This window comes from Spermophilus citellus (genome assembly GCF_964194105.1).
Source record: "Spermophilus citellus genome assembly, chromosome: 12".
Classification (NCBI taxonomy): Eukaryota; Metazoa; Chordata; class Mammalia; order Rodentia; family Sciuridae; genus Spermophilus; species Spermophilus citellus.
This window is the reverse complement of record NC_138198.1, coordinates 73,055,706-73,082,545: the sequence shown is the minus strand read 5'-3', so window position 1 is coordinate 73,082,545 and position 26,840 is coordinate 73,055,706. Positions and strand designations below refer to the sequence as shown.

Genomic DNA, 26,840 nt, shown 5'->3' with positions numbered 1-26,840 from the left:
TCATATAAACTCTTCAACCCCACAGGTCTGTTCATGCTGGCAATGTGTTACCAAAGTCTGTGTAACACTAGTTACCAGTTTTCATTCATAATTTAATGACCAGGGCATTGTTAGGTCAGCTGCTCTCAGCACCAGTGCTTCATGCAGACTCTAAGGGATCCTAGCCATGATGACAGCATGTTGAATTCTTATCTGATTTTAAACTAGTGACATACTTCTTAAAACTTAGTTAAATATTGCCAGGTTGTTTGGTGTATTTGAGTACCATTTCAGTAAGTGTTGACAGATTTAGGAAAGGGCTACATCTGAACAATAAACAGCAAGCAGAAATTCTGTGTGGTTACATGGTGAGACACTTTAATTATATGTTTAGTTTGCATGTAATTAATATTTTGATTTTCTCATGTCTCCTACAAATTAGTCTTCAGAAAGATTATCAGTACTCATTTCTCTTCTTTTTAATACATCATAGGATATATGGATTGATTCAAAAAATTGCAAAATAAGACATAAGTCATTTTTAGTCCCCACGAAATGAGCAATATTAAAAGTCCCTGAAATGTGTTGGGGCTGTGGCTCAGCAGTAGAGTACTCACCTAGCACATGCCAGGCCCTGGGTTCAATCCTCAGCACTACATAAAAATAAATTAAATAAATGTATTGTGTCCAACTACAACTAAAAAATAAATATTTTTTGAAAATCCCTGAAATGATGATAAGTGAATATTGTAAATGAATAGCAAAAGCAGCAATGGAAGAATCATTACATTTCTCCTTTTCTCCTTGTCCCTTCTTCTGTTAATCAGTTTGGTAATCCTCTAATATTTTATGCTAATAAGAAATAGAATAAATGGATAAGAAATATGAACTTAACTAATGTTTTTATCTTGCAAGGAATTAGAAAAATATCTTAATAATTTCAGTTCTACTTCCTCTCAAAGAGGCTTCCTCTCAAAGACCTCGAAGTCAGGAAAAAACTGAAAACATTTTATCACATTTGAACTTTCAAGTTTAAAAAAGTACATGAAAGATGTTCAGATGTTCTTTTCTAGGTTATACTTCATGTGCTATTCTATATAAATGCAGATTTCTTATTCTCCTTGTAAAGGCCTTAGAGTTTTGTTGTAGAAAAGCCTAGCATAAATTAAACTTTAAATTAAATTTCATTCCATTGGCAAGTTCTGATAGAAGTAATGTTACATTTTTGGCAGATTCATCTTTACTATGGGTTGTACTTTAATATTGCAAAAGCAGTGGGAAGATATTATGTTACTTTAAATTCCAGAATAGTGGTAGACCAGCATTAGAAATGGTGCAATTTTAATAAACAAAAGGAGCCTTAGTAATATATTAAAGGGATAATAGAATTTTAATTCAGCTCACTAAGCTACAAACTTCTGATCAGCTTTCTATCTTTGAGAATTTGCTTTTTTAAATATTTTTAGAAAAACCAGACAGTAAGATTTTCAAAGCTAGTTTTGAGATTATGATTATGATGGGAAGATTTTATGAAATTGATTAGTGAAATGGTGTAATTATTTGTACAGATGAAAAACACACTAGTCATACAGTTCAGTCAAGGTACCATTGACCTAGGTGCTAATAACATGCTAATTTCCATCAGGGAGACAGCAATGTATGGCAGTTGGGCAGCGGAGAGGATTTAGCTATTTTTCATTAGCACTTGGACTTTGATAAAGGGGAATAGAAAAGAGCTGCTTGACCTTTCAGTGCTTAAATTATTAAAGAGCAAATAGATTTGAGGTCTGGATACTTGCAAATCTAATTTGTCTTGTGGAGCAAGGATGAAAAGACATTTGGGGTTTGAAATTGCTCCAGTCAACCTAGTTCTTTCTTTAATATATCTGGAGATGAGTAGATGGTAACCATTTAAAAAGTTATATGTCTGGAGTAGAGTGTATAATATAACTAATACCAGCTGGCAAAAAGGGAGGCCCATTAAATGATCATTTCATTCTCTGATTGTCACCTAATCCTCATTAAATTGCTTCTGAGGAAAAAAAAAAACATCTTCATCCATATTCTCTTAAATGGTACATAAGTTACAGAAGAAAATTTTGTTTCATTAAGAAATGTCTCATTAGGGAACAATAAATTGTATAGTTTGAATTACATTCAGGCATTACCTGGCATAGATTAGGCACTCAAAAATATTTATTAAATTAATAAGTGAACACACACATCACACATAGTAGCAAGATTGGAGAAGAGAGGAATGAGAAGTGAGAGATGGAGTTGAGAGAAGGGGTAGAGGAGGGAGAGATGCAGCCTTTGATTTCCATTTGTTGTGGGTCATTCAGGACAGTTAAATTCTGACTGGCACCCTCTTATCTCAAAACTTTGTTCTTTTAGCTCTTGTATTCAGGAAATAACTAAAGAATAGATTTAATGTTAAATTTTAGTAATGCAAACACACTTGTAAAAAGCAGTTGGCTTCCTCCTTACCAGCACATATAATGTGTAATGTACCCCCAAAACAAAATAGACATGACTTTTGGATTATATTATGATTTCAAATATATGCACTTCATGGCTCACTTCATTCCAAGAATCACGAGAAACAAAAATAAATAAATCATTATCCAAAGTACATGTATGGGGCTGGGGATGTGGCACAAGCGGTAGCGTGCTCGCCTGGCATGCGTGCGGCCTGGGTTCGATCCTCAGCACCACATACCAACAAAGATGTTGTGTCCGCCAAGAACTAATAAATAAATAAATAAATATAAAAAAAAGTACATGTATGAAGGCACAAATTGGGTGTCAACCTACTTTATATAAAAACAGAGATATGAAAAATTGTGGTATATATGTGTAGTAAGAATTATAATGCAAAAAACCAAGTTATGTATAAAGACATGAATTGGTGTGAACATACTTTATACAAAGATATGAAAAATTGTGGTCTATATGTGTAATAAGAATTGTAATACATTCTTCTGTAGTGTACTTAAAAAAATAAAATCAATTTAAAAAATCCAAAAAAAAAAAGAAAAAAAATGAATAAATTGTAGCCCTCGTCCCCTAGAAGCTTACAAGACTTTTGAAAATAATGATAAAATGATACCAATGTCTATCAGTCTTCACCAAAAAAACACGTTTTTGTGAGTTTGGAGCGGAGTAAGAACATCTCAAAGCGAGGAAATGATTGGAAGCCACTGGAAGAGGGGTCAAGGAGGGTCTCTGCATTTTATGAGAGTGGTTTCCTGCTGAGATTGTCCAAGTGTCCATCTTTCTGGGGAGAACAGCATTTCAAAAGCCCACTTGAGCCCAGCCAAAGGGGAAGAAGAAAGATGCAGAGGTTTGTGTCCAAATTCTGGGGCTTGAAAAGTCCAAAAGTAGCTGTGTTGATTTTTAGAATCAGAGGGTGCCATTGAATGGTGGGAAAAGTGAAGAGATTCCAGAAGGTGCAGTCACTGGCACTCTAGAAATATATCCTTCCCTGAAAGTGATTTATACCACAGAAGGGAATGAGGTCAAAGGTAAAATTACCATCTATAGCTCCCTTGAAATCATAAAAGTGAAAGACTCTTTACACAAAACTCAAAATGAAGTGATTATGGAAAGCAGAGATCAGCTTATATATCGGTTGCATCTGCAGGGTATTCCACTGAAGGCAGATGGCTCACATCAGTGCCTTAAATAGTACTTGTGAAGAAGGAAAGCATCACCTGGCCCAGTTATTTAGAACATGATGTGAACTGGGCTCCCCTTCCATTTCAGTAGAATAGCATTTCACCTCAGGACCTTGGTCTTCACCTCAGTAAATTGGAAAAAATAAAAGTTACATGTACATGGCCTGGTGCTAGACAGAATAATTTCTGATTTTTTTTTGTCTTCATGTTATCTTTATTTTTCTGCATTGTCTTGCATAGGGGTATCTGAAAAGTTGTTTTTAAATAGAAATTTTGAAAATCATGTAGCAAATGAATGGAGAAACTGACTCTTTGAAGGAAGCTATTGTTAAAAATTATTTTATCAAATTGGAAATTTCTTTGCAAAGCAAGTAATTATTCTTATGGGTTGTTCAGTTTGTGAGAGCAATTCTTATACAGTGAATACAAATTTTGGATTTATAAAATGCACAATAGAGAGCCAACCAGTATTCTCATTTTGTAGGAAAAAATAAGAACCCTCAAAAATCAATTAAAAACCCCAGGTGTTTGCAGAATTAGAGTTAGTGCCTGGACCCATGCACTGACTCATTCATACAAAAGCCATTTCAAGAAAATGTTCATGCTTCTCGGTGCTGTTTTAATGGCATTTTGAGTAAATTCCTTCCATAACTGTCATCTGTGATTGTACTACTAAGCAGGTGACATTCTGTTTGTTACTTTGACTTCAACCCTTAATCCTGCTATTATTTTGAGACCTAAAATGCAGATTTGTACTATAGCCCCTCCCCATTCTGCAGCAGATACAATCCAAGACCCCATATGGATGCCTGAAGTCACAGTTAGTACCAAACCCTATATGCACTGTTGTTTTTATACACATATATTTATATAAAGGTAAATTTATAAATTGGGCACACTAAGAGATTAAGAGCAATAACTAATAAGCATATAGAACTATTATAACAGTAAACCATGGTAATTAAATGAAAGAAGTCTCTATTTTGGTTTTTTTGTGATTTTTAGGTATATATGACAGAAAAATGTATTTTGATTCATTATCTCTTTTTTGTATGCTAATAAAACTTTACTTATGGACATTGAAATTTTAATTTCATATGATTTAATACATCACAAAATACCATTCTGCTTTTTTTCCTTTTACTAAAAGTGTTTTGTTTATTTTTTAAAGGTCTGTCTCTCTTGAAAGAATCAAGACAAATATTAGTATTTTTGGATTATGGTTGAGTGAAACCACAGAAGGCAAAAAAAAATTTAATATTCTGGGGTTGAGGGTAACTGAAACCACAGAAAGCAAAACCACAGATAAGGGAGGACTACTTACTGTTTTTGCTGCTGTATCAAACTACTCTAAATTTAGCAGCTCAAAACAAACTTTTTATCTTGCCATGATGGTATGGGCCAGCAGAAAGTTGGCTGGACAGCTTCTGCTCAGGGTCTCTCGGCACTTCAGTCATCTGCTGGCTTGGCTGGTGACCTTCTGAGGCCACTCACACACATGGCTGCCAGATATGCTTCCTGTGAGCTTGGAGTCCTTGGGACTGCCAAGCAGTGTCCCCCCCTCCAGCTTGGCAGATTCATGCTGTGGGACCATTTACTTGATTGGCTTCTTCAAGGGCAGGCTCCCAAAGGAACTAAGGTGAAGATGCATTATACGTATAGTGACCCTTCTGCCACATTCTGTTGGCTACATGTGAGTCATTAAATATAGTGTAGCCCACCTCTTGAAGGAGAAATGTCAAGGTCTTTGTAAATAAATCTTTAAATTACCACATCCAAGTATTTGTAGATGTAAGAAGTCAAGAAGGATGAGAGAAATCAAAGTCTGCCTTATCTCTTTATGAATCCTTTGTCCTCTATCTGGGAAGAAGCTCTCTAAATACTTTCTTTCATGTTGAGTCTCTTATGCAGGGAAGAATCTACCAGATTTGGTGGAGTCTCTTACATAACTAAACCCAGTAGCAAATCCCTTTTTTCCTTCTTTCTTTCCTTCACTGGTTGAAATGTCAAAAATCACTTTATTCTCACACTGTAAACCTGTTGGACTACCCGTGTACTGAGAAACCACTGTGATGTTGAATTGTAGTTAGAATTATAAATTGAATGGCAAAACTCACTTTTTGATTCATTTTGCACTAAGTGGTTGTACTCAAAAGAGTAAATGTTTGCCTGAATGCAGATTGTGAGTTCACATGAGAGCCATGAAGAGGCCTTCCCCAGGGAGGTGGGGATGGGCTCCCACTCCTAAGCTTCTCTCTTATCATTAATGGTCAGCTGTGCTCAGAAACTTTTGAATGGCACCATTGTTGTAGGGAACCAGTGTAGGAACCAGGGTTCTACTCTTCAGGGGGCACATCATCTTTGCAGTTATTGCTGAATGGCAATTTCCCATCCCTTCTTTATATGTGATTCAAGTAGCTTCTTTCATGGTTTTCTCTTCTGTGGGAATCCTCCCATGAATTGTGCATGGACCAGATTGGCAATGAAGCCTTTGAGTGGGAAGATCTAGTATCTCGCTTCACTGCTCCCAGTCTGAAACTGTATTTCTGTGTCCTGTGGTTGGTTATTTTGTAGTACTGTTTTCTTAGCTTTGATTTCTCAGCCAGCCCATCCCTCTGGAGGGAAACCCTTTCTCTCAACAGGCAGGATATGTGTGAGACTCTTTCAAGTCACACGGAAGTACAAAGATTGGCTTTTGAAATTTCAGTCCCTCATCTCTGTCTTTCTCATATCATTGCTTTCCACTGACTGAATATGGTCAAAGGCAAAGGAATGTAAGAAAAGATGGGAGCCATAAACATTAATTAAGATAAATCACTGCACGTTTCTTTTGTGACTTGTTAAAACTTCACCTGTGGTCATACTGATGCCACTGAAGAGAATGATGCATTGCCTTTCTTACAAACCTACTGTTAATATGATTTCATTATCAAGAAGATTACAAATTATCTTCAGGTCTTTTTGAGAAAAGGATTATGTTAGTGTTCTGCTTACAAACAGCAGTTTCTAAATGTTTTAAATTGTGGTAAGTTTTGTTTCTCTCGGTAAATCATTTAGGGTTATTTTGGGTGAGAGAATTTTGAGGGAGAGTATAAACACTCTCCTTCTCTCTTTTGATGAGCAAGCATCAAGTGAGTGGCCCTCCTGTACCAAGCACTTGACTGTATTCACTGTGTTCCTTATTTTAGATCTTCTGTGTGGTTCCCTGCAGTTGAAGGCAGAGGGGATCACTTATGATTCTTCCTTTTTTTCCTTTAGTGTCTATCAAATAGTTGTTGAGGAAGAACGTCCTCGAAGAACTAAAAAGACAACAGAGGTCTTGAAGTGCTACCCAGTGCCAATTCACTTCCAGAATGCTTCCATCCTGAACTCACAGTATTACTTTGCTGCAGAATTTCCGGCAGATAGCCTCCAAGCTGCTCAGCCTTTTACTATTGGTGACAACAAGACATACAATGGATACTGGAACACTCCCCTCCTCCCCCATAAAAGCTACCGAATTTATTTCCAAGCTGCTAGTAGAGCCAATGGGGTAAGTTTTATAGATGATTGTTTACCAGTGCTATTTTGGGTTATTAATGTGAACATAGCTTAAGTAAGATGGTAGTAAATAAGTGAAGTCATGCATTTGTGTGCTTTTACTTGTTAACAATTTTTCTCCTTTAAAGTTATTTTCATCTAGAGAAATGTATGGCAAGAAATGAATATATTCATATATTCATCTTTTTTTGGTTTGGAAAGTCAACAATGATAGTTTTTACTTTCAGATTTTCTTATTACCAAAAGTTGGCTAGACATTTTGCTTAGCTTACTATTTTACAGGAAAACAGTATAGCTACAACACATACATCCAGCTCATTTAAAGTTTTGCGAGTTCTACAACATCTGTCTTTTCAGCATATTCTGAAAATCTGTCCCATTTCTTTAATTCCACAAGACTTTATGCTTCCTATTAGCTATGGCTAAATTAAATGTTTTCTTTTTTTTTCTCTAAGAGAAAACAGATTTAGGAAGACGAGATGGAACAAAATAAAAACTATCATTGAGTCCCACATCTGAATTGTCCCGTTCAGACCAAACTGAGCTCTGATAAAATTTTTAAGTCTCATTACACAAAAGGAAACATTTTCCAGATTCTTCCATCAATTCCATCTCTCATGGCACAGGTCTGGGTATCACTGGACACTGAATTTTTGCCAGTGAACAAAAAAATCTGGGATGTAGAATCCTTCCATTGCTCTTTGCACAGGGCACAAGGATGGGTTTGGGGAAACATTCAGCATCCACCAGGTAGATATCATTTATGTTTAACTCCTCCTTCCTCATGGGGTACAGCATTCCCCAAGACCATCTACACTGGAGCCAAAAAATGTACATGAACATTGTTCAGAGAGTGAACTAAGTGGAACAAGGAAATCTTTCTTTATCAGTGTTATTCAACTCAAATTATAGATAATTCTGTTGTTTTAAATAAAATATAAATAATAATTTCACCCCTCTTTATTTAATACAGGAAACTAAAATTGACTGTGTCCGAGTGGCCACAAAAGGTAGGTTGAAATTGTGGGAATATCTTCTGGCTTATGTCTCTTAAAATTTACTTTGGACTATCTTTCAAAGCTTTTTGCAATGTAACTTCATTTATATAAGTATGTGCATGTCTATGGGTGTATGTATCATATCTATATGCATGCATGCATATATATATATATAGGTGTTGAAGTATTGATGGCAGTTAACACTATTTTATGTACATACTTTTTAAAACTACAATTCATACTGCCATGTTCCAAGCAGTTTTCAATGCTTATCTTTGTAAAAATTGTTCTAAAATATTAATTTTATATGATGTCTATACACATCATACCTGTTTAGATCATTGTTCACCCTACCTAGTAAAACTATATTTTGAGAGTCTTCATATACAAGAGAGTAAAATATTTATGCCCTTCTTTGATGAGAGGAGATCTTGCTGTGTTGCCTAGTCTGGCCCCAAACTCCTGAGTCCAAGTGATCTTTATTCCTCACTTCCCAAATAGCTGGGATGACAGGTGTGTGCCATCAGGGCACACCTGCTATTTTCAGCAGAGATCTAACTATAATAGCCCTAGAAAATCAAGTCTATATGAGCTTTTTTCACTGATGATGCTTGAGTCCCAGTAGCCAGGTGGTCTTATTACAGAACTTCTATTTCCCAGGCCTGGTTAAAATTCTGAGAAATGTGGTCAAGGATGAGCTATAGATAGGGTGAGTCACCATGCACTGCCCATACAACACTTCCTAAAGAAGGTGCAGATGTGAGTTCTTGGATATGAGCAGTAATCTCTTATCATTTCATATGATAAACATTACATATAGAAGTGCATAAGAAAATGCTTTGGGAAATATAAAATGCCTTATTAAAATGAATCAATATAAATTAACCATTATAGTTCAATATACTCTTTCAGACCATCAGGGTATTCATGAGGTCCTGTGTGATTTAACTAAGAAATATTGAGAAGAAGGTATCACTGAGTCTGTGGCATTATATTATATCAGTTCATGCTGGATAAGTGTTATTGGATAAAATTATCATTTTATTGTTTAAATGTCAGGAAAGAGTTTGAATATGCCATGGATAGGCATGTACATCAAAATCATCATTGCATTTTTGCTCCATGAAGATACATGACTTTTGCATTTAGTATTAACAAAGGTTTATCCTTTGCATGTTATGTGCAAGCTACTGAACTCATTTATAACTTGTTCTTATGGGGCTTTTAGGTCTACTTTTGAGAATATTTTTTTTTGCTTTTAAAACCTTCTGTATATTATATTGAACCTAATGAATACCTTTATTTATAGGAGTAAGTTAGTAGAAAATGAAATTATAGTTAATATGTTTTATAAGCTGCTTTCAGTTATAATAGTATTACAAAGCCCTTGAACCAGGTATCCATCCAGGATCTTAGATCTGTAGCCCATTGCCTGTGCTTGAGAACAGGACTTGTGAAATATTGCATTATTACATTCCACTTACCCTTACGGTCTGAAAAAGTAAATCTAGTCCCAAGGTGCCTAATTTATAATGCTTTGTGTTTAACATTATAGTGGAAAATTTTAAAATCACTTTCATACATGTGTTCTCATTTATTTCTTTACCACCAGTATAAAAAAGGAGACAAGTAGTTCGACTCTTATTTTTAATATGAAGACAATGTGTGTATTTGGAGATGAGTGGACTTACTAGGGTCACTCAGCTAATAATCTGTGGGTCACAGCTCGATCCCAAGCATTATGGCTCCTACCCCAGTGTTTCTTTCACTTTGTCTCATGGTTTTTCACACAGCAGAAACTCTGGCCAATTATACTTTTGTGTAGTTTAAGCTTCTGACCTCCCCTTTATCAGAATTGAGTCACTGCCCAATCTGCTGTGAAAACAATGAACTATTTCTCATCAGGCTGATTCACATAGTTAAATAATTATATAAATGACACACTAGTAAATATGGAAACCTGACAAGTTTGCTGTTTCCACAATAGATTGAATTAGATGGTGATTTGGATCATTTTCTTCCATCAGCTAGATTTCATCAATATTGTAAATTGTTTTTCAATTCACCAAAGGATGATTAGGCAGTCAGATGACCTGATTGACTAAGTATTCCCAACTCATATTTTCTGAGTCATTTGCAAACATTTACACAGCAACAGACTCTATCCAAATAACCTCTTTGGGGAAAATAGGGAAACAGACTTTAATATTCACTGCCTAACATTGTCATTCCTATTTCATAAAATCATAGTATAGTAGGAAACCTTGGGGGATAATCTCCCTCCAGGCAAAAAAACACTGTTTTGTGCTATTTTATAAAGTTCTACATGGATATATTCTGCAGTTCTCCCTTTACAGCACAGCGTAATGTTTCACCACCTTTATAATGAGATATTTTTCCCTTCTTTATACTAAAAATTCTTTTTGCAGCACAGGAGGCCATTCCATCTAAACACTGAAAAGATTTAATAACTTTATTAGTAGTGTGCAATAAAAATGTTTGAAATTTAAAAATTCACACATCCAGTGTGTTTTGCCACATATTGCTGACAGTGTGATAGCTTAATTGAGTTTTCAGATATTGAACCACTTTCCTAAGTAGCATCTTAAGTGCAGAAATATTTCAGTGTTTTCCTGAAACAACTATTGAAAAAAACCTTTATAGAGAAAGTATAGAGGTGGATTTGTTTACAAAAGAAATAGTTTATAATTTCAGGTAAGGGTGTGTCAAAAATATATCTCATGCTATTTATAAATTTAAAGTTGTGATTATTTTAATCATATTCCAAAGATATATTTTGACACTCATCATTTCAAATATAGTCTCATGGAAAACCTAAGGTGTGTTATTACATATTTTCACGTCTGGAAGATTGCCTATATTTTTTATGTATCCTCCTTTAATTTGTATATCTAGATGAGATGCCCATAGATATCTGACTTCAGTTTGTTGACTATAGACAAACTCATTACAGAACATTCTCTTCTGAGTTAAAAGATGAAGGCACTATATAGTAGGGTATGAGTGACATTTGGGTGTGATCCTTCCAATTTAATCAGTACCCTGGAGCAAATGTAAAAGTTTTTAACTGTACTTAGATTTTCCAAAATTTTTAAAAATTAAACTCACATTTTTACAGCTGGAGTCTTTTAATGACCATTTGGTCCAACTCTTTCTTAGTAATTAGTGTATTATTTTCCTTAACTTTTATATACAGTTTGGCTACCTTATAATAACTGTTTGGGTAGAAACACTTCAGAATTTTGGAAGGTTTTATGGATGATCAACTCTAAACTGACAGGGTATGCTTAAAAATTAAAATCTGTCTTATTAGTAAATTAGATCTTTTGTATTGTGAGGTACATTCATTCTAATTATGATGACAATTTAAACTATATACATTACATTAATCTTTTATAAGATTATTTTCCATAATATGATGCCACCTATGTCTCTCCTTGACAGTGTAACCATTGATGCTTTCCTCTTATCCACTTATTTTTTAAATTATTCAAATGGCTACTATTTGTTAGTCATAGACTAATCTGTAGAATTCAAAGTACAGATAGATAAATATATCAACCTTTGAAAATTTTGAGTTCATTAAATTTAGGGGGTTGTTTGTTTATTTGTTTGTTTGTTTTATATTCAAGGGCAGGGGTTTCTATCTTTAATTTGTTCTTTTCTTGCTATGATTTGACTAACAGCAGTATAGAAAAATGTCAGAAGAAAATCTATGTGCAAACACATGCTAAATTCTTTTCAAAAATTACTAGAGATGTCAGATTACAAAAACCTTACCATGAAAACAAACTACTTTTTCCATGTAATAATTTGGTTTAAGACTAATTTTTTATGAAAAAAAATGCTTCATTGTAAGATCAGTATTTTATTGAACTCAATTTGTACTGAATGGGAATATACTTTGCTGGAAGACCTTGAGAAAACTTTGAAGGATTTCTATTGTTCTGATAAAATTTCTAACCATATTCAGAAATCTGAATACTTCTTTTTTTTAATCACTAGTGTCTTGGAGAAGTTTCTCCAGACTGTTTTTCTTTTCACACTTTTGTTCTAAAAACATTATTTCTAGGCCATAGTGCTACCAAATGAAACTATACTGATAAAAGAACCAAAAAGAATGTTTAGATGTAAAACTTAATTAAGATTCCTTTTAATTACTTGTATTCAATATCTGAGAAAACAAATTATATAGTAAGGCAACTCATATATGCTAATCTCCTATTATTTAGGCTGTAAATTTAGATACAGGAACATGCAGTATTCAGAATTTCATGGAGAATATATTTTTCTTTTCTTAAAAAAGTCTGCACAATGTACATCAGGAATATATTAAGACACCCCCCCCCCCTTAGAGGTTCCTGAAAAGAAGAAATCTAAACAGTTCTATGCCACCCACATTTATTTCACCCAAAATTGTTTTTGAAGAATACCAGATCATGCAAAACAGAGTTTGGTAAATGCCAACTCAGTTAATTCCAAAAGATTCTCCTACATGCAACTGAAATGGCACTTTAGATATGTATGATCTATTCAACACATTATTTACTCTTCCATGCACAGCTCCATACCTAAAGAGACCCTAGTTTTATCACCATCAGATGTTGTCTTCTAAGTATAGGATTAACATTTCTGGCTTTATTTTGCCAAATTTAGTGCTACTCACTTTTATATAAATTCTTATTGATATTTCAAGGCAGAAATTAGCAAACTTCTGTGTCAAAGACCAGATAATAAATATTTTGGACTACGGAATGTATGACACCTTGGGTTCAATAACCAGTACAGCAAGAATAATAATAACAATAAATTTATATTTATTTATTTATTTTAGCCTTTGTGAACTATATGTCACAACTACTGAGCTCTGCCTTGCTAGACAAGGCAGTCATAGGCAACACCTAAATAATTGACTGTGGACATGTTTCATCAGTTCTTTTGTCCTCCAGACTGGTGATCAAGCTCACGGGCACTCTACCATAGGGCTATATCCATAGCTATTTTTATTTTTATTTTGAGATAGTGTCTTGCTGTTTGTTCTCAGGAAACTTGAGATCCTATTGCCTCAGCCTTCCAAGTCACTGGAATTTTTAGGCAATTATCACTGCACCTGGCCCAATAAAACTTTATTTGTAAAAGTAAGAGGTGAGTCTACTGACTCATTTTAAAGTAATTTGTAATGCAATCAAGCATTTTGGTTGAACTAAAAAGAATATTCACAAATAAACACTTTATAAAGAGGAACATAGAGATTACATAAATATCCTTCCTGACACACATTGCAATGCTTAGCCTTGGATTGTGGTTTGAGTTCTTTATAGTTTGTGAATGCCTGGCTGATCACCCATAGTGATTTTCAAATAACTTTTAGTTCAGACCACTTACCCTTTTTGAATGTTAGAAAAGAGCCCTGTTTTTCAATAAAATATCATTTTTATCAAAAGTAGAGTAGGTTAGATCTTCCTGTAATACACAACAATGTAAAGTATGAGTTGAACAACAATAATCTATGACCAAGAAAAAATATAATGTATGTAGACCTTGGAATTGCTCCTAACTTTGTAACAAGTCTTAGAAATATCATTTTCCATGTGCAAAGTATATCCATATGCAAAATTGCAGAATATGTCATCTCTAAAAAATTGTCTTGGTGTAATGCATTGGAACTCTCTATTCTCTGACCACACAGTTTGTTCATCTCACTTAGCAAAACTAGAATGGATTCATTAATAATGTGTGAAAGACTGTCTCACCATTTTAAACTCAATTGCTACAGTTTTGTAGTTATAAGAAGCAACATTGTTTGAATGGTGCGGAGGGATATTTCAAAATATTATGCAGTAGCAGTTTTGGGTTTAATTGTCTGCAGATGGTAGATGATCTATTTTCCTTACTCGCTGCCACATTTCTAATAGTGCCCAGGCTGTTCCATGTAAATTAGTAATCTTTCATGTAAGCCTGTCCTTAATTTTCCAATATTTTTTCTTTGCATCATTTTCCAGCTGTATCATGTTAGAACTGATGTTTTAATTTCCTTTTTTTTTTCAATATCTGTGTGTCATAAATGTTAACCACTTACACACAACTGTAGAGGTGTGCAGGCAAATCAAGAAGGCAGCCCAATTCACTTGGAGAATCTTAATCATTTCTTCAGTCACATGTTAACCATGACAGGTATAGCAAAGGCAATTAGTAGTTTCCATTCTGTTTTTAACTAATACTTTGAGACACAATTTTTATTCTCTTAATGTGAAAAAACAGCGGTTCTTAAATGGAAATCTGCATGCAATGTAGTTATCAGAGGAATTGTTCTACATAAAAACGTTTTTAGTGAAAGAGGATAATATTCTTCACATAGGTGATTTTAGCAAGAAGAGAAGATACTTAAGCAATGCATTTTAAATAACCTCATAAATTAAAAACCTGATGTTTGGATCATCAGAATTAGCAACTAATCTCTCTACATCACACTGGATTGCAATTGGAAACAGTTTAGTCTTCAGCTTAACATAGTACTAACTTTTTGTTTTATTTTATTTTTTCTTCAGTTGATCTATCCAAGATCCCAGCCAAAACTTGCAACTGTGTCAGAGTTAGAAATCTTACTGCCTGACTAGCACTTGTTTAAGAGAAAAGAGTTCATAAAATTCAACACCTTGCTATGGGTTTTTCCTTGCCTTTTTTTTTTCCTTTTCTTTTTATTGTTGTTGGAACAAAGTTGAGACGATTTGATATACTGATGGGGATTCTTCTTGCTAGCCTAGCTTCAGTCTGGCTTTTTTTTCCCTCATGCATGCTGACCTGGAAATCCTCCTTTGCCTTAGCTGCGATAATCGTGACTCAGCTTACAACACCTTACATTCGCATCGCCCCTGCTGCAGGCGACGGCCAACTAACAGGTCAGATGTTCAAGTATAGATGAGTCATCTTGCCCATTTCCTGCTCATTTTTCTCAGCTTTGTTTCCCCTCTACATTTCCTCCTTTGCTTAAGGCCTGTTTACAATGTTTCAGACCTTTGGTACAGACCTGTGCTCGTATTAAATTAAGTGATATGCTTGGCCTCTTCTGTGTGCACATTTATATCCATGCATTAAGTACAATTCCACTGCATGTTTTCATTGTGTGTTTGGTCTGTTGGTATGTACCTTTCTAGCCTAATGTGATATAGAATGAAATTTGCTGGACTTGCAATAGCAATTATATTAATTGACAGGATTTCAAAATTCATAAGGATGTATTTCCAGTTTTCCAAATTAATCTAAAAAGGCATTGAGAGTTGAGAGTGAGAGAGGTTTATTTTTCATACTACAGTATCTAGCTTGCATAATTATTAGCAGTGCACCATGCTGTCTGCCAGTATTATCAAATAAAGCCACCCTGAAACTATTTAGAGTGATGCTGTACAAACTGCTTTTTATATATGTACAATTGTTGCAGAGCTTATAGATTCTTTTTTCAAAGTAAATAACTTATATAGAGCAATAATATCTATTCACATCAAATACACTGATTAGTTAGGAAAGTTTAGTAAAGTCGAATGGCTTAAAGTTATGGAGCTGAACTTGTTGCTTCTATATTCCAAGAGATTAGCTTGTTCCCTCTACTACCTCTGAAGTTGTATGGACATCTGTGTAAATTTATGTAGGAGAGGAGTCCAGTAAATTATCCTAAATCCCAGGTGAGTAGAGAGTGAACTCCAAATTTTTTTCCTGTAATTAAAGCAAGTCATCACCAAGATTTCTAATCTAATCACATGGGAAGGACTCGAAATTCCAGTTTCAGAAGAATTGTGATAGTGTAGGCTATTGCACGTAGTTAGGCATGATTAAAACCAAGTAGAAAATACATAACTGCTTTACATATAATTTTTCACTCCAGCATTTTTGTGTGTGTGTATAAGAAACTAGGCAAAAATCCCCTAACATTTAAGCAAATGGTGAAACTTAACTTAGGATAAGAAATCATAAACATTTAGATCATTCTGTGAGCTCAATATTTTGTAAAATAAAGCATCTGAGACTGAGGAAAAGTACCCACTGATTTGATAAGGTAAAGAACTGTAGAATAGTTCTACTTCCTTCTCCACCTAAATTCTATACATATTTTTGATTCTCTATTTCAGGGCCTACGAGCTCTCAGTTTTCTGATATGTGTTTCTCTTATTTTCCAGTTTGTGTTATGCATATTTCTTGTAATGAATGAAGTTCTCCTTGTTAGAGACTCTTCATTATCCTGAACTTCTGATATGTTCCTCCCACCATGAATAGTACCTAAAGCTTGGTTTCTGTCCTTAATGGAAATCCTTCTCTCTACAACCCTGACATTTAAAGACTGGTTCATGGCACTGTATATAGGCTTTTTGTCCATCGCAGGGTTTTTTTAAGATCCTTTAGCAACTCTTACTCTTTCCTTCCCCATTATATCTGAGCTTTCATCAGTCTTGCCAGAATATCTTTAAAAATGATTGGCCCACATCATAAAAAGGAGTACATACGAGAAACAGGCTATTCCTAAAATCCTGTCATCAAACGAAGCATGGTGTTTCCTAGGTATGAAGCAAGTAAAGCTTTGAATATTGTATAATGAAGACACCTCAGAAAACAAACACGCTTTCAGGACTTTCAGACCCAACACAGGTTGTTATTTGGAACCAATTTGTGAAGGGCACTCCTTGTCGCCACAGTGTACAGCTGCCTTCTCTCTAAAGGTTTCATGTGTTCTGCATCATCCACTTTGTTTTATTAGAGATTAAAATGATTAAAGGCCAGAATAAGCCTCAAAAACCAGTGGAAAAACGACTCCTGTTCTTGCTTCTGTATGGGTGCTGGTTTTCATGATGGTTCATCTTACCAGGAGAGAAGCAATATCTCTTTTGCATTTTCCCTATGTACCAGCCATCAACTTCAGTAGCAGTAATACTGTCTTTTATAATAGATTTATTCCTTAGTCTAGAATGCAAACCTGAGACTCAATTCATTCAATCATTTTTGACAGTCTTTGAGCATCTTCTGTGTGCAAAGTATGGATCAACAACTCTAACAGTGTGGTTGCCCAGACATCTTTGTATCAGGTTTCTTAGCATCAGTAAACTTCTGTATACACATACTATTTTGAATGAAAAAAATCACATCCTACTTTTCACTTAACAAAACTAAGAAGAGACAGCAATTTTATAACTGTTGGGGGTAAACTTGATGTTTTAAAACCTTTCCCATCATGTTGAACAACTTAGGAAATGGTTAGTAAGTCAGTTGTGAACTTTCACATTGGTGACACCTTGAAGAGTTGTAGTTTTGTTTACTAGAACAGTCCTTCCCTTTCTGGAAGCCAATAAAAGATATTGGAGGGATGCCTTTAGTTTTTTTGTTATGATGTTCATTTTAACTGTGCTGACATCTTGCCCCTCAAATCCTTTTCAACATTGCCCTTCCATTAGGAAGCTTCCATGAGATTGCAAGTCCTTGATATCATGGCTCTTCTTGTACTAGCAGGCACTGCATGCTGGTTAGGCTTGCCTTGCTGTGCATGGCACATCCCTTGCTTGCCAAAGAAAACAAGCACCTTGGTGATCTGGTGCCAGCATCCAGAACTTGCCCACCACAATAAAAGTACTATGTGATTGAATTTTTTGAGTGAATGGCCCAGATGCCAAGAGGGCTCCAAAGAAGGAGCACCAGGTATAAAATGTAATTGTGTTTCATAGGAGGTTCTGCTGTTGCACTGGAGATTGTTCTTAAAATGTTGTTCTTGGTCAAAAGTGAGAAATACATCATGATGCAATATAAACACAGAGATACACGTGCAGGTTTAGCTGAAACAAAGCTTTACTGACCCTTCTTCCAGCACTACCCCTGTCTGAGATACACTCTGATGTTTCCTCTTCTGTTGTATCACGCTATTTCATTTTATTAACAAATTCTTCCTACCTACTAAATTGATTTTGTTTCCCTAATGGTTTTAATCCATGGTTTTTAAAAATATTTGTTGCCAAAGCAATAGACTTAGGGGATAGTGAAAAGGAACAGAATGTCTGACTGGAGTGACGTCTCTTTTTCCCATTGTGGGGCATTTTGTGTGTGTGTGTGTGTGTGTGTGTGTGTGTGTGTGTGTGTAGAGGCACTCAAAACTGCTACTCTGGAGAGAATGTACTACATTCTAGCAGCAGGAAATGCATCTAGTCTCTGCTTTGTTCTCTTTATATTGTGATTCACTGTTGCATGATCTAGAACTGCCTGGGGAATAAAATGGAAAGTTGAATAGACTAGAACATTTTCTTAAGATTTGTCTAATTAATGTTATAAATATGTTTTGGCCATTTATATTAAAGTGTTTCTATTAATTAACCCAGCCAATTCTGAGATGCTGTGGAGGATGATTTCCTTAAACAATTTTTTATGATCCATTTGTTTGATATATATAATACAATAAGATCTATAGCCTAGAATGTTTATAAATATTTACAAAAATATTTATAAAGTGATTCTAGGGTTCACATGTGAGAGTGATATATCAGAACAGGTAGAGCTTCTTGCTAGATAAAAAAACTCAGAACTAGACAACTATTATTCCCACATATCGGTATTGTCAAAGATGAAACATAGACAGACAGAGGAGTGAAAATAGATTTTATTCATCAACTGCTGACAGTAGGTGAAGGAGCCAAGTTCCATTTTGATTTGTAAGGAGGTAACCAGGCCCTTTAAAGGGACAATGCAAGAGTAGGGAGAGGGGTGAGTGGAGGCTCAGTAAGGAAGTGAAACATTACAAAAAGCCAGAAGGTTGGTCCAGCCAGGAGAAACCCTTCCGTGTTTGTTGACTGGTGCTTAAGGAAGTCAGGCTGCTGCACTCACTCTGAGGCTTGAGATAGGGGCCTCGTCCTGAGGTGCTGGCAGCTTTGAGATTTCTCAGGCAAGCATTTTACAGCAGGCTAGGATTATTCTAGCAGTAGGGCTAGAGCAGTTGGAAACCCTGTTAAGGTTGTTGAACTCTTCAGAGGCCATAGCTGAGGCCTTGTAGAAAAGAGGGGCCAGCAGGAAAAGAACTTTGTCAGGATAGAGGCAAATATATCATGAAATAAATCCTAAGGAATTTACTTGTATCCCTACTGTGGCTTTTAAAAAAGATTGGGATTTCCTTAAAAATATATAAGTGTGTGTGTGTGTGTGTGTGTGTGTGTGTGTGTATAAATTCATGTCAGGGCAGCCACTGAACTAGGTCCCCAGAGAGGAAGGAATGCAACAGTATAACTGGAGCCTTCCCCAAGCATTATTCTCTAACACTTCACCATAGCCCCAAGGGGAGAAATATCCTTACATCTTACCACTGGGCAAAGGAAGCTCAAAGCTCAATAGCATGACATTCACCAGTATGGGACCCAGAAGTCCCATATTAAGTCAAGACTGGGGAATTAGTTGGATCCCAGGCTTTCCGATTGGAGCCCTGGGTTCTTCCCACCACAGCATGTGTTTGTTGCCTGTCTGGAAACCCTCAGCTTCTCCTGAACCCTCCAGGCCTCCCTAGGGTTTCTACCATTACCCCAGTCTCCTGGGCTCCTGGCCACCTTGCCTTCTGCAACACCTTATGTTTATGCCCAGCCCTGAGGAAATCCCTTTACCTGCTTTCTCTGCCACTTTTCCATCCTTCCAAGTGTGGCTGGAGAAATGACAGATGGGTGCTGTGGATCCTCTCCCATGAATGTTTCCTTCTAATCTCCAAATGTCCCTGCCTCTGTAGGAGGGAGTGTTCTTCTGCCCTCCCCCACACACAGGCTCCTCTCTCGGGTGTATCTGTCAGTGCCCTAAGGTGACTTGGTCAGGATTTCCCTTCCTTATTTTCTTCAGAGATACCCTCTCTCTGGTGTCCTGGGTTAGACTTGGCACAGTATCCTTTCTAAAGCCTCTTTTGGTGGAAGCGATTGGGTCACAGAGAAGGAAAACTTTTCCTAAGGAACAAAAATCATGATTGAAGTCCAACAGCAATAGCCTGATGAAATTTCTGGGACTTTCACCAGTGCAATGTCCTTATCAAATATAACATTTTCACTGTGTCCTGAAGCCTGTACATAATACACTGTAAGTTTGTCCTGCCATCTTTACAAAGGATGAAGCAGAGTACCAGGTTCAATATGTTCATGGGTTACAGCCCTAGGCAAGAGCTAAAATTAGGCATGGAGGCCCAAGAAGGACCTTTAAATTTGGTGATGACTTTAAATTTGGTTTGTGTAGTGAGGGGATTTGATATGTTGGGGAAAGCAAGAATCTCAAATCCTTCATTCCACAAATGCCATCATCAGTTACTAGATTAAAGCCCATCAGAGTTGGCAACCCTATAAAGTGCCTAGTCCAGTAGTTTTCAAACTGTATTCTTTGGGGTTCTGAGGAAATACCTCAGAAGTTGCCTTGCCACAGGGCTCTGTTCTGAGCAGTAGCTCCCATAGGTTCTGAGGTGGTCAGAGCGTAGGCTCTAGAACTAAGCTACCTGAATTCAAATCACAGCTCTTTCACCAGCATACTGACCTTGGGCAAGTTACTACCATCCCCATAACTTACCAGTTTATTCAGCTGTGAAGTGGGAATTATGGTGGTTTCTACTCATAAAGTTGTTTTCAGGTGTCTTTCTACCTTAAAATATTCTCTTAATTATGGGAAGAATGCAGACTCTTTCGATTCCTTCAATGAGCACCTATTTCCGAGTGCCTAGTGCATGGTAGATACTATGTGAGGCTCTTGGGAAATTTCAGTTGAACAAAGTATCTACAACTCAAGTGTACTGGAAAAGCTTATAACTTTCTACAATAAACTTATCCCCAGTCCCGATATTAGTTAACAACTTTGGAAATTCCACACCTTTCCGTGTGTGAAAACATACAAAATACACCATTTTTTTGACTATCATATATAAACAGTACACTGTCACTTGAATTTTGAACTTAACATGTCACACATTTACCTTTAAGCCACCATGTACCAATCCAGTGTACTCTTTTAATATTTGATATTATTCCTCTGTCAGGATATATTACAGTCTATTCACCAAGACTATGGCTAATGGACAGTCAGATTTTCCCCACTTTATTTCTTTCTGTTAAATAACAATTACAAAAGCTAGAATAAATAACCATTGGCCATTTACATTTCTTTGTATTGGTTCATATATCTTCTTCCTTGTTGATCACTATTCTTTTGACTTTGTTTATTGTGTCATTTAACATAAAGAAGATCCCATTTTTAAATAATCAAATGTTTTTCATTTTTCAGTGCTTCTCCAAGGTTTATCTTTTGCTCAAGATCCTCTCAAGTCTCAGGATATATGCCACCATGAATTTTCTTATAACATTTTCATAGTATCCTCTAATTTAGCTCTTGAATTCACCTAAAAATTACTATTAATACAATATGATGTATTGCTGGGAAACAGATCTAACTTCTCTCCAGACAAATATCCAGTTAGACTAGCACTCTTTATTACATAAAGTTATTCTCTCATAGAATCAATCTGCCTCATTGTCATATATGAATTTTCCATATATACCTGGAATTCCCAGATTAGATTCTGTTATGATCTTCTTCATATTTTTCTATACTTTTATGATCATCTTTGAGTACAGAGGCTTCTTAAAGACATTTTGTTATATGATAAAACTAGAATTCTCTACTTACTCTTTGTCAAAAGTTATACCACTTATCTTCCAATATCTATACTCTCATCCTTACAATGTTATGTCAACAAGGTCTTACCTAAACTGGCCCCTAATGCTTTTTTAACTCTTTTTGTCTTCATCTTACTTCATTACACACCACTCATGTTTTTCTCTCCTGGTTACTTGAACATATGTTAGTCAGCTCTCAGTTAGTATAACAAAATACTTGAGATAACACACTTATAAAGAGGAAAGGTTTATTTGGCTCATGGTTTCCGATGATTTAGTCCATGGACACTTGGCCCTGTTCCTTTGGACCTTGTCAACACAATACATAAAAGAAAGATTGAATGGCAGAGGAGATATGTTCACCTCTTGGTAACCAGGAAATAGGATATTAGGAAATATCCCCTTCAAGGACATACCCCCAGTGACCTATCTTCTGCCAGGCCCTACCTCCTAAAGTTTCCACCACCTCCCAGTAATACCTCAAGCTGGTGATCAAGCCTTTACTACATGGGCTTTTAGGGGACACATTAAAAAATAAAATCAGACATACTTTTATCTTTGAGTTTTGGCTCTAGCTTTTCCCTTGCTTGGGAATCCTCCTCCCCAGATAACCCCTTGGCTAACCTTTCACCATCTCCTTACCTTTTCAACAAAGGATCATAACAATCCCACTTCTCAGAGAAGTCTGCTTTATTCCTGCTGGTCCTTCTTAATGCCACCCCTGCTACAGAACTGCATCCCCAACTCGTCTGCATTTCTCTCTGCTGCTTTCCCCTTTTTTGTAGTGCCTTTTATACTTGTTGGTCCTCTTTGCTACTGTCTCCCCTGCCCCCATTAGAATGTAAGCTCCTTGAGGGTAGGATTCTTTGTTTACTGTGTTCTGATCTCAGAAACAGGCAGTCATTTAAAAAATCATGCCACTGAAATTCCCTTAGATTCTTACTGTGGAAAAAAATGGTAATTTTCTCCTTTAATCACCTCTCATTATAAGACTCTTCATTTAAATTTGGAGTATTCTATAGAACCAGTTTTTCCAGGTCTCTTTCCAAGTTATATTACAGATTCAAGACCTTTCACCATTTCCCAGCCACCCCTAGACCACTGCCCCAAAACTTTAACCATCTCTAGTCACACTCATGTGTCCCCTTTAATTCACTTGCCACAGAGCAGGTGGACTCTTTCTAATGGAAATCTGGTCCCATCCCAACTTATCTGAGAGCCTGAGATAGCCACCTCGTCTGCACTTCCATATCACAGCATAAAAGGCCTCATGGCTTGGCTATGGGCCCCATGTACCCCCATATCTTCTTCTCTTTCCCACTCAGTGCCAGTGTTCTTTCTGTTTCTCCAGAACAACAGTCAGTATTAGGTGTTGTCTGTGTGCCCTTGATTTTCCGTCAGACCTCATCTTGCAGGGTGAGTATCCCTTATCTGAAATGATTGATATCTTCGGGTTTTAGGTTTCAGATTTTTTTTAGATTTTTAGATTATTTGCATGTATACCATGAGATTACTTGGTGTGGGACCCAAGTCTAAACACAATATTATGTTTTACATATACCTTATACACATACCTTTAAAGTAATTTTACATAACATTTTTAATGATTTTGTGCATAAAACTGTTTTATGGTGTGGAATTTCCCACCTGTGATGTCATGGTATTCAAAGAGTTTTCAGTTTTGGAGCATTTTGGATTGAGAAGGATCAAGTTTTATCATCTCCTCAACATCTGAGAGCCAGTGTCTTGTCATTCCCTTAAAGAAGACTTTCTGGACAACTGTCCCAAAGTGGAATGTCCTGCTGGCCCTTAGTCACTGTCCCGTGCTCTCCTGATGCCTTTGTCTCACTCTAAGAGTGAGTCTTCAGGAAACAAAATCCATCTGTCTTGTTCTCAGTGTAGCTTGCAGACACCCAGAGGGTATTCCAAATGATTTTCTGAATAACAATGAGTAACTCTGATGACCTTTCTTATTTAATGCATTCTCAAGTTTGCTTATACCTTTCATCACTTTGATGAGTGCCTTTTCAACAGATTTTTATTAAGGGGAAAATATTTTTAAATCGGTTTATTTTCTCTACTTCGGACCAATTTTGTTACTCAAATCCAAAACACCCCTTCTTTGTGCTATATATATTTTCTAATTCAGTAGACCTTTCTATTGCAAATAACGCAAACTAATGGTTTTTTAATTCACTTATGAAAACACAATTTTTAATCAGCCATTTCTTTTGACTGGAGTTATAAAAAGGTTTGTTTATTGATTGATTGATTGATTGATTGATTGAAAGAATAGCCAGCTCACTTGCACCAGAATTATTTATTTCACGGCCACTCCCCAAATCCTATATAATTTTCTATTTTCACCTATCAGGCCAGCCAGGGATCCTTGGTACTAGTTATGAGCCGTAAACGTGACAGGGCTGTTATACAGATAAATGGCGTTTTTCTTTCTGTGGACCCATGGTTATGTATTTATAAGATAAATATACAACTGAAATCGGATCTTAGCCATGTTGAATAGCTGGCAGATGGGGTGTGGCTTAAAGATGGGGGGATTGTTCCCTGAACTTTAGCTCAGTCAGTGACAAGGAACAGCAGATGCAAAAGGACTGTGATGTGGAGAAGCATGGCTAAACATGAAGAATTGCAAAAAGTCATTGTGGGTGAGAGCAGGAAGCAAGGATGTATGGGTTGAGCATCAGGGCTGTATGTGTAGCCAAGGGCGACTGTGCCCTTGTGTGCTACATTAAGGACTTTGGTCTGGAGTCTAGGGACATTAGCTAGCAGTTGAAATGTTTTCATGAGGCACAGACAGGATCAGTTTACCCCGTACATCCCATTTACACTAGAAACTGTCAAGTAGAGATGAGCAAGGCCAAAAAATGGAAAGTAACATTCTAAGAAACGGAATGCTATTCAACAACCTAAAATAAAAGAACAGAGTGATTGTATGTGACTAGAAGAGCTAAATGTGAAGAAATTATTACAGTGAGTGCTGGCCATGAATGAGTGATAATCTGTAGTGAGCCTGGAAAGTAAGAAGTTAAGGAACAGGGTCAGGTATATTAATAGAACTTTGAGTCCCTTCTACAGGGAATGGTTTCTTCGGCCCACGGCCTGAGATGATCCACTTCAATTGATACTCACTTCTGTATGAATCAAAACTGATTAAGGATAATAAAACTCAGCTGTATGTTTGAATATACTGGCATCAAAATAATATTTCACCTCCTTTAGCTGCAGACAGTTATGTTCTGACCTCTCAGGAGTTTGGCCTTTAGACCCAGGAAGAGTTGTGTCACAGGAGATTTTTGATTGCATTTATATTAATATTTATACAAATATATAGACACATTTGTATCTGATATTAGAAGGGCCATATTCTACTGTCATTCAGTGTTTAGCACCTGAAGGACACTTAGAGTCACTATTATTTTCTGACAGAGTGAAGTCATTTGTAAATTATAAAATTCCCTTGAAGGCTTGAACTCATTTCCAAGCTACTTAAATAAATAAATAAATAACATCCCTGCCACAGAAGAGCTTTCAACTATGATTGTAGTCAAAATGTGTGCTGTTTCAGAAAGTGCACTGGACCAAGGGTTAGGTAGACCACCTCTGTTCAGGTTCCTTTAGACAGATTTATGAAGTGCATGCCATTTAGGCCTGATAGATATCAAGGTTGAACCTTTCAGTCCCTGAAATATATAACTGTATGTAACTGTACTGTGAGTACTGTTTTCTGCATTATTAGGGAATTTGATTAATTCCTTAATTCTTTCCATTGATGAACTTCTCATCCTCTTAGAGAACTTGCAGTATAACTAGCTCTACAAAAAACATGTGTTCTTTACTCTCAAGGAACTTATATTTGTGACCTTTCATGTAACTTCACCAAATTCACTAATATCTTGTAATAATGATTAGTAGGTAACAAAGTAAGCTAATATCTATTCAGTTGTGCTCAAAACCATAATAATATCTATACTATACTGGAGTCATTTTTTATACCAGATGCATCAAAGAAACTGTGGGTAAGAATTGAGGGAAGACAATACCTCCTTTAGGCTTCCTTTATAAATAAAAATTGCCAAACTCTTCATTACATTGATAATCAGCAGATTGGAATAGTGAGTGAATTAAAAGTACCATTTTTTAACTATCTAGGTATCTTATTTTTCATCCAAAGCAATATCATATAAATATGGATGATTAATATCCTTGTAAACCCTCCTGGGCATTTCAGATTAAATGGCATAAGGGATATTTGCGGTGTATGTTTTTGCTGTGGAAACCAGGGCAGAAAGGAGAGTATGGAAAGAATTTGGTTGGCATTTTAGCAGCTCATACAAGGTTTGCTTGAGGAGTCTGAGATTTTCTTTCCAGCCACAAAGAATGTAAAGTGAGGGGGAAATTTTATTCTTTCTGCAATACCAGCTGACTGCATTTTAATGGGCTGTAGTGTCACTGTTGATTTATTGCCCTTTTTTGTTCTTTTATGTGTTATATTTGTCATTTTGCTATGACAGTTTCATCTATAAAACAGTATAGTTACAAGAAAACGGTGAGAGGATCCGGCAATGCCATGGAGGCTCTGTTCCTTTTTTCTTTTCATTTTTGGGAATGAAATACTGAATCAAATGTCAAGTATTTGATTTTAGAGATAATATATTTTAAAAGCTGTAAATTGCACTGAAAGAGAACATTGCTTTCCATTTTTATTACATAAACTTAAGAATTTCTATGTAAAAGACTTCCAATAGAGACAGACAATTCAATTTTTCAATATCATTTGTGTTTTTCCTTTCTATCAGCAGTTTGATAAAGAAAAAGTAAACAATACATTTAACATTTATTTGCTTAATGCATAGAGTTTTCGGGCTTGAAAGAATACATTGAAATTTTGTATTTTGGGAAACCTACCTTTTCATTTTGATATTAATCTGGTGAGTTGTACACATCCAAAAGATACT

General features: G+C 36.0%; 1 protein-coding gene across 9 annotated transcripts in view; it reads left to right on the top strand.

Moving 5' to 3' along the window:
- The window catches only part of PTPRM (protein tyrosine phosphatase receptor type M), an 825,699-nt gene that overhangs the window by 524,723 nt on the left and 274,136 nt on the right, over positions 1-26,840 (top strand). For 6 of the 9 annotated variants that reach the window (XM_081262895.1, XM_081262888.1, XM_081262887.1 and 3 more), the window contains 3 exons: positions 6,915-7,188; positions 8,170-8,206; positions 15,040-15,114. In XM_081262895.1, coding sequence (XP_081119021.1) covers positions 6,915-7,188; positions 8,170-8,206; positions 15,040-15,114 — 386 coding nt within the window. The remainder of the gene's footprint in view (positions 1-6,914; positions 7,189-8,169; positions 8,207-15,039; positions 15,115-26,840) is intronic. The other 3 variants (XM_081262890.1, XM_081262893.1, XM_081262892.1) reach the window with 1 other exon arrangement.